At 38.3% G+C, this 9,455-nt stretch overlaps 1 protein-coding gene and 1 pseudogene across 1 annotated transcript; one reads left to right on the top strand and one right to left on the bottom strand.

Moving 5' to 3' along the window:
* The first annotated feature begins 5,646 nt into the window (after positions 1-5,646).
* LOC122478698 (40S ribosomal protein S2-like) lies at positions 5,647-6,582 on the top strand. The gene has a single exon (XM_043572268.1). The coding sequence runs from the start codon at positions 5,666-5,668 to the stop codon at positions 6,521-6,523; it is 858 nt and encodes a 285-aa protein (XP_043428203.1). The 5' UTR covers positions 5,647-5,665; the 3' UTR covers positions 6,524-6,582.
* Positions 6,583-8,252: 1,670 nt separating this feature from the next.
* LOC122479177 lies at positions 8,253-8,416 on the bottom strand (annotated as a pseudogene).
* Positions 8,417-9,455: the final 1,039 nt, after the last annotated feature.

Here is a 9,455-nt window from a genome sequence, read left to right as displayed (position 1 = left end):
AATTATCCTCAATCAAATGGAGTTGGGAACTATTTGGGTTAATTACTGTATTTCTGAGAATATACTTGATTTATATAAATACTTGTTTGTATTTAAGACAAGTCAACAGAGGTCTTTACAAATTAATGTGGACAATGCCATCTGGAGGTAGAAAAAATATCACATGCTTATAACATGTACACATAGACATACATAAACATATAGACAAATGCAAACAGATATCTTATAGCTTTTATTTTAAAATTTTAGCCATGAGACATCTCCAACAATGTAACATTTTTGTCCGTAAAAGAACAGTTGGACCCAAATTGTGCTTCTGGCAGATGGAATAAATTAAATTTACCCTCTCAGATGACAGATGGCTAAAGATTTTTACTAATATTTGTGCAAGATAGTAATCAAAATAACTTTTCCTTTTCTTTTTTTCTTTTTTCTCCTTCTGATAAGAATTACCTTGGTTCCTAGAGAAAACCAAGTAGAATACTTGCATCTCAAAAAGCATAGAGAAAGAATGCAAGTTCCCCAAGATAAATTCTATTCCCTAAGTCTTTTTTTTTTTTTTTTTACAATATCTTTGGGCCTTTTGAGATGAGTAGGGGAGGTTTGGGATTGGCAAATAGGATAGGTGGGCTTTGAGTTGTTTCTAGAGTCACATTTCTGTTCCTATAAAGACTAGATTTGTAAGACAAGTACAGTTGTTTTTGGTTCCTCAGAGGACTGGATTGCAAACTGAAGGATATCAAGATGCTGACCCACCCCATCCAACTATATTATTTTCAATATGTTTCTTTATATTATGGAGAAGATCTTCAACTAAGATGTAAATAAAAAGTTCCTTATATTCTAGATTTTGAGTTGTGTGTCTTGGAATGTTTTAGTAAATCATTCCACAAAGATTTCAGAATGTTTCCTTCTGGGTACATAGTTTCACTTTAGCTTAGAGGAGAAGGTCTAAAATAAATTCCTATCAGGCTCTGAATGTCAGCTTCCAATTTGGCCAGCTTCTCACCATAAGAGTTACTTAAAAACACAAATATTGTTTTCAAATATCTTGTCAGGCTACAGCTAACAACAGTAAATATTCCTTGCAGCTCTGAACAACCCCTTGGACTCAAGAGGCATCCCCAAGGAGGGTGCAAAAGACACTGTCCTCCTAAGAACCAGAGCCACTCCCAAAGATAACCAAAGAAAGACTTAGACAATTGACCTGAGAGCTGGCAATGGTGGTAGGACACTAGCTGCAAATGAAGTACAACCCACATTTCTGTCCAGCCAAATCGGGTACAACGTGCATTTCTGTTTGTCCTTATTTTGGGACCCCAACCTGATGGCTGCCAAGCCAAGTTCTTAGGACACAAAATGAGACAAACAAGAAGGTAATGGCTGTCCCTGGGAGAGTAAGGATCAACAACCAACCAATGGGTACCTGAAAACAAGTTCACAAGTCACAATTCAAAGATCAAATTCTTATTAGTGTATTAGTATTTTCTACCTGCCAGTGTGAATTTGGAAAGGAACAATGTAAAATTTTTTACTTTCCTCTCTCAACCAGGCACTACAGACAGAGATCTGGGAGAGCTAACTTGGGTAAGAATTCTCACCCCTTTCTGGCTTCTGCCAGTTTTCCCAGGATCCTGTCTGCAGGATCTAGAGCAAGTGAGGTGCCCCAGCAGGTCTCATTCTGGTCAACAGAAACTATAGAGGAAGAAAAGTAATTTCCCCTCTACCTTTTATGGTGAGTGCTTGGCTGAGACCGCTTTTTCTCTAGGTCATCTTATAAATGGATAAGCTTATCTAGGTTAAAATTTCTCTACTGTGGTCCCTGTAATTCAAGATTATTATATCCTTGATAAGATTAACCTGCTTATTCAGCCTTAAACTTTTGTTTTTATTCACCTGAGGCCCAACACTAGACCCACTCCAGCTTGAGTCAGACCTAGTCTAACCCCAGACCCAATCTTCTTTCCAAGTCAGACCCAATCTGACTCAGTCCAGTTTCTTGACCCAGTCCAAAAAAAGAAATGTTCAAATAAAGTCTGAAAACTGATAACATAAAAGCTGCAGTTGGAATCTGAGGGACACTTACCGATCACCTCCAAAGACAGTGAGAAGGCAGGCAGCTCATGGGGTTTAGCAGGTCCCTTCATCTGGTTGTTCACTGCTCCCAGAAGCTGTCAGGGGGCTTCCTTCAGTTTCCTCTTCTGACATCAGAACCGTTACAAGTTAAACTGAGGCCTGCCTCAGCTCACTTGGGTGGCAGAGCTGTTTGAGCTCCTTCATAGGTTAGTTTTGTTTTCCTTTCCATGCAAAACGGTTCTGGCACTTTACCCTGAGGAGAATATCATGGGCCATAAGAGGGACTGAAGTGGGGGTGAACTTGGCAAGGACATCTCCCTGGCTTGATTTGGAAGATTCCACAAAGGATTGAGCCCAAGCACAATGAGTATTCTACATATAATAGACAGTTCTGCTATACTGGGTCTTAAATAAAAATTAAATTAGAAAATGCATTTTCTTATTTCTTTTTCCCTGGCCCAGATTGTTCTATGAGAAGAGATTAACATGTCTCCAGAGACTCTGGTAGCAAAGATTAGAAATGCTTCACCACTCCAGACTGCCCACTAGTTTTCTGAGGAGAAATTTTTGGAATAATTTAGAAATAATTAGAATGTTGGTCACCTTCTCACTTAGACTCTCAGATTCTCCTGGTACTTAGCATCAGGTTGCTAAGCATCTGGGGGTAAAACTATACCATCCTTCATGCTCTCCTATTTTACTTTAAATAATCTCCAGGTAAATTTATATGAGCCCACTGTCCTGGGTACACACAAATGACCCTCAGTTGAAGCATTCTTCTCAGATTCAAACACAACTGCTTCATAACCTGCTTTTCTAATCTCCTTTTCAGGTAATGCCACTGCAGTCCACCTGTGCGTCATCCTGCATGCCCCCTTCTTCCTACTTCTCAGTAAGTCATTCATTTCTATGTATTTCTTTAGTACCGCTGGAAAATTCTCCTCTCTGTACTGTTTGCCATGGTCCTAGGTTGGATCATTTCTCCACATGGGTCATGTGCTTTGGTCTTATCGAATTGCTTGCTTTTCTCTAAACGAGCCATAGACCCTCATGCCTTTGTGTTGCATCTCTTCATTTTATCTGCTTTCATTAATCAGCTCATTGTTGATTCGTCTGTGATGTGACACAATGGCTGACTTCCCCAGTAAACTGAACACTCCTTTCTTTTGGTTCTGGTGGTACTTTGTACATATTTCCAATATGTTATAGCAATTATTACTGCACTATACATGCTTTTTCTATATGTGTGTCATCAGAATCTTGAAATTCCTTGAGAATTAGGACTTTGTCTTAATATCTAAGGATCTCTAAATAATCAAAGTCATCATTGAATAAATGTGAATTACTACATAAATGATCACACACACACGGCATGAAATGGAGTGCTCATATTCCACTGATGAGATCTAGGCAAATGGCCTTACTTAACAAAAGGGGAAGCTGGGAGATATAATCCAACTTCATTCCCATGATTGGTGAATAGCTGGCTTGTCTGCCATAAAGAATTGTGTTCTTAGGAGGATACATATTTGGAAATAATAGATGGTCCTTTTAAATAAAAGATTTTGTCATTATAGTGAATCCTGATCATTCTTTTTGCCTTCACATCTATTTTTGTCTGTTATTAATATAGCTATACCAGATTTCCTTTGAGTGATCTTTACCTGGGGCATGTTTTTCATTAATAAAAACTTTGTAGCTTTCTATTAATCATGTAGATGTGTCTAGTAAATAGCATACAATGGAACACTTTCTATAAATCCAACAGAATAGTATTTCTTTATTGGTAAATTTGAACATTTAAATTTGAATTTTATACATAGTGTAATTTATGACATATTTGGATTTAATTCCTCCTTATTTTACAGTTTTTATTCTGTCCTTTTTGTATGATTTCCCCCCTTTTATACCTTCTTTTGAATACAAAAAGATTTTTAAGATTCCAATTTTCCTTTACTCACACTATGTGCATCATCACTTTCCTAGCTAATACCAAACTGTTTTCTAACATGGCTTTACTATTTATACTCCTATCAGTAGTACATGAGAATTTTATTTGCTTTCCATCCTCACCAATACTTGATACTGTTTGACTTCTATTATTTTTGGCAGTCTTGGAGGTGTGCAAATGGTAGCAGTTCTCTATGTCTTCTCTGCACCAGTCCTATGTCAATTATACGTGTCACAAATGTCTTTTTCTACTTTATTGCCCACTCCTTCTCTTTCTAAGGTGTTTTTTGATGAAAAGTTAACTTTAATGTAATTAAATTTATCATTTTTTCTTTGTATCAGTAATCTTTATACATCAAGTATCTCTCCCTCTCCTGAAATCTTGACGATATTTTCCTGTACGATCTTCTGAAAGCTTTATGGTTTGCTCTTCTCATAGGTCTTTAATTTACACTGAAATGACATTATTCTGTGGCAGGAGACATAGAAGGGAAGGAGAAATAAGATAAAAACAGAGAGGGAGGCAAACCATAAGAGACTCTTAAATAAAGAGAATAAACCGGGGTTGCTGGAGGGGAGGTGGGTAGAAGGATGGCCTAAATGGGTGATGGTATTAAGGAATGCACTTGTTGGGATGAGCACTGGGTGTTATATGTAAGTGATGAGTCACTGGGTCCTTCTCCTGAAACCAGTATTACAGTGTATGTTAACTAACTTGAATTTAGATATTAATCTAAAAAGAACTGTTGTTAACACACACACACACACACACACACACACACACACACAATGAAGATACCCAATTACCCTAGATTGTTTATTTACAATTTATAATAACACCTCCTTTCCCCTAGTTTGTATTCATTCCTGTCATGTGTTACATATTCATGTATGCGTGTGTTATTTCTGGACACTCTTTTTTGTTCCATTGATCTGTTTGTCTACCCCTGAAGCATAACTAAACAGTCATATTTGCTCTAGCTTTATAATAAGTGTTGCTATCTTCTGGCAAGTTTCTGTCTAATCCATCCAGTGTAGCCTTAAGATGGAAGGCTCTAGGTTCCAGGAGTCAGGACATGCCTTTAGGACAGGAGTCATTTGAGTACCAATTTATCACACTGATTCTTGCTTTTTCTTCATTCTGTGGCCTCTGAGGACTTCTTTCACTTTTTGTATTTTTAGCTATTTACTTAAAAGAATCTTTATTGCAAGTCAGCTCACATCGGTGTTTTGTCTGAAAAGGTTTTTCAGGATATCTTGTTCTTTGTTTTGCCAGAGGCCAAAGCCTCCTCCATTTGGCAAGGGGAAACAATGTGCTTTAAAGCACATTTCCAGATTTTAGGAGGAAATGTTACTCTAAAATTTTTGTGTGAGTATAAACAGGGAGCGGTGGATGGAGAAGACAAGTTTAGTTTCATGACTTATACCCATCATCATGCAATCAATTACTCTCAGTTCTTGATAGGCTCTACCAATTAAAATATTACATCTAGCCTGGAATATTTTCATAGAGATTTAGCCTGCCATTTTTTTCCTATAACAAATAATAAATTCCTCTTAGTTGACTAAATGATGGTAGTATCTCAGAAGACCACTGTTTAAAAACAAACACTTAGCTTCTTCTCCGGGAATACACCAAATGGCGGATGACGCCGGTGCTGTGGCAGGGCCCGGAGGGCCCGGGGGCCCTGGAATGGGAGGCCGCGGCGGCTTCTGCGGAGGCTTCGGCAGTGGCATCCGGGGTCGGGGCCGCGGCCGCGGAGCTCGCGGAGGCAAGGCCGAGGGCAAGGAGTGGATGCCCGTCACCAAGCTGGGCCGCCTGGTCAAGGATATGAAGATCAAGTCCCTGGAGGAGATCTGTCTCTTCTCTCTGCCCATCAAGGAGTCTGAGATCATTGACTTTTTCTTGCGGGCGTCACTCAAGGACGAGGTCTTGAAGATTATGCCTGTGCAGAAGCAGACCCGTGCTGGCCAGCGGACCAGGTTCAAGGCATTTGTTGCTATTGGAGACTACAGCGGACACGTTGGTCTGGGTGTTAAGTGTTCTAAGGAGGTAGCCACCGCCATCTGTGGGGCCATCATCCTGGCCAAGCTTTCCATCTTTCCCGTGCGGCGAGGCTACTGGGGGAACAAGATTGGGAAGCCCCACACTGTACCATGCAAGGTGGCAGGCCGCTGTGGTTCTGTGCTGGTGCGCCTCATTCTTGCCCCCAGAGGCACTGGCATTGTCTCAGCCCCTGTACCTAAGAAGCTACTGATGATGGCTGGTATCAATGACTGCTACACCTCAGCTAGGGGCTGCACTGCCAACCTGGGCAACTTTGCCAAGGCCACTTTTGATGCCATTTCCAAGACCTACAGCTATCTCACCTCTGATCTTTGGAAGGAGACTGTGTTCACCAAGTCTCCCTATCAGGACTTCACTGACCATCTTGTAAAGACCCACACCAGAGTCTCTGTGCAGAGGACCCAGGCTCCAGCTGTGGCCACCACTTAGTTTTGTATGAGAAAAATAAAGTGAATTGAAGCTTGAAAAAAAAAATAAATAAAAACAAACACTTATATAATCCTTACTATGTGCCAGACACTATTTTAAGAGGTTTACAAATATTGGCTCATTTAATACTTATACGACTTGTTGGTGGTGGTGTTATAGGTAGGTGTTGTTATAACAGATGGATTAACTGAGACATGGAATCATTAATTAAGTTGTGTACCATCAACAGCTGGTATGTGGTAGAGCAGGAATTTGAATCCAGACAACCTGGCTCCAGAGTCAGCACTTTTAACCACAGGACTGCGTAATTTAGCTCATGTTTCTTTGGCATTCACTGTCTCCCAGGTGATCAAAACCTTAATGATAAAACATGATAATAAACTCTGAGGAGAGAAATGAGAAATCATCTAAAGTTATTTCATTACCTATATTTGGTATAATTTATAATAATTTGGCAGTGAGATCTCAAATGCAAGTATGATCTAGAAGTGGACTGTAGCATGCTCACATTATATTTTATTTATTCAACATTTTTTATTTAAGCGTTTTTAATTATTATTTTTATAAGTTCATTTATTTATTTTGAGAGAGAGAGAGAGAGGACATGTGGGAGGGGCAGAGAGAGAGAGTGAGAGAGAGAATCCCAACCAGGCTTCACACTGTCAGCACAGAGCCTGATGTGGGACTCACAAACCATGAGATCATGACCTGAGCTGAAACCAAGAGTTGGATGCTTAACTGACTGAGCCACCCAGGCACCCCAGATTCAACATTTTTGAGTCCCAATTATGTGGTAAGTATTTTGCTACATGCAGAGGTAAAATATATGAATAAGACATGCCCTCCTGCTTCCAATTCTTACTTCTAGAATCTAGCAGAAAGTTCCCCAGAATGTCAGATGTGGGTTATGCTGAACAGAGGTATCTCTCTGTAGGAACTTTCATATATATATATATATGAAAGCAAGTAGGAAGATGAATTGTTTTGACCATTTGTTGATTTGCTCCTATTTTACATAAACTGGTGGCCTATTTCTATTTTCTGGGACAGTGCCTAAGGATTTCTTTTCCTCTGTTCTGGACACTGCAGATAAGATGTGGATGTGATAGATTAAGTTTGAGCATGTTAGTTTCAGGGAAATTGGTGAAGAAGGAAAAAGAAGATGGCACATCTCAGAGTTCACTAATTGTCATTTTTCCTGGAATGTGAAACAGGGAAAGCAAAACTGTGGAGTGTTCTAAGGTAATAAGGCAAAGGATTATCTGCAGTGTGAACATGATGGCCATGACTTCTGATTCTAGTTGCATAATCAACTTGTATGTGACCTTGAACAATTTGTGCTTGGGCACTTTTTCACTACCTGATTTTCAGAATTGTAAAATAAAAGCAAAACCAAAATGAGGTTAAAGTCTCAGAAACCAAAGCTGATAAAAAAGTATAAGTTCTCTGAATTTTTAGGTTATTGTTTAGTTGCAAGTTTTGTATTTTTGTGTGCTTGGTGAATACTTTCAAATAATGTAAAAAAAGCCACAAAATATGTTCTTCATATAGAGCTGACTCAACTAGTACACAATCAATAATATAGGTTCTTGGGTCCCTCTTCCAGGAGTAGGAATAATTCTATACTACTCTTTCCATTCATCTTATTTTGCCCAGCTTCCTTTCCTTTTGTGACAGATACCATGTAGAAAACCATTAAGTGGTATTTTGGTGAGATAGAACATTTATGTAAATTGATTTAATTAGCAAAACGTAACTACTGTATTGATTTTTGTACTAAAGAAAATGTTTGTTATTGTGCTTGTTGTATGTCATATTAGAGAAGTTTTCAATTAGCAGTAATTGTGCCTCAGATAAACCTCATTGGCTATGATACTGTCACTAAACAGAGCTTGTCTGTCATATTAGAAACCACATTGGAAATTTTAGAAAAATGGAGAAAAGAATTAGGCCAAGGCTTCCATATATATATTAATATATATATAAATATAAAAAATATATATATAAAACATTTTTAAAGGGTGTATTAGTAACAAGATTTATAGGTGAGAAGAAACAAAATGAGAGCAGGAGCCTTTTAATAATCAGGAAGGCTAATGGAACACAGGTTCGCATCATTATAAAAGCATTTCAAAGAACTGGGAATCCACCCCACTTGGAGCTTTGTGCATGATTCTGAACCTTATATGAGAGGAATGATAATGAAGCATCAATAAAGACAGCCACGATGATAAAAGATCTTTAGGTCACAGATCCTTGTTGAGACTAAAAAAATGAGGTCAGTGCTCATACTTGAGAGGGAAATGAAAGGTGAACATGACGAATGCAGATAAAGTTTGGAAGATAGAAAGGCTATATAAAAGGAAACTCTTCAAGGATATAATAGTTCAAAAGCAAGAGGGCATGAAATAGAACAAAGAAGGGACTGACGTTTAAAGAATATTATTGAGTGCAGTTCAGATGTGAAAATAATGACCAAAGGTGGCCATGGAAATTCCCATTTAGGAAGAAGGAATTTATTAGATAGTTAGGTAAAATCACAGGACAAATTGGAAAGTGTTGCAAGTAAGACCTGGAGGTTCTTTTATTTTACATGTTGGGGTCTATGTTATAGATAGTTTGCTCAGAGGTAAAAGATCACATCTATTGAGAAGTTGATGGAATGTTATATGCTGCATTTAATTCACTGCTGGCAGTCAATGAATTGCTGTATACATGAAATTATATTCTGTAGTTTTTATTTACAAGTATTTACACGCTGACATAAAAACCTGTCGTTAGCAAAAGCTATATTTGACTAACTATATAAAGTATAAAAAGACATCCATAGGGATTACTCAGGTAGGTTTGGGAGGAGACCAGAGGTCAATTTATTCCAATTGAGTACTTTCTTTGTTAAGTGAAAGTAAACTGTATGTACATGAAATTTGTA

Source organism: Prionailurus bengalensis, chromosome B1 (genome assembly GCF_016509475.1).
Source record: "Prionailurus bengalensis isolate Pbe53 chromosome B1, Fcat_Pben_1.1_paternal_pri, whole genome shotgun sequence".
Classification (NCBI taxonomy): domain Eukaryota; kingdom Metazoa; phylum Chordata; class Mammalia; order Carnivora; family Felidae; genus Prionailurus; species Prionailurus bengalensis.
Note: the sequence above shows the minus strand (reverse complement) of the source record. Positions and strands in the feature narration are given on the sequence as shown.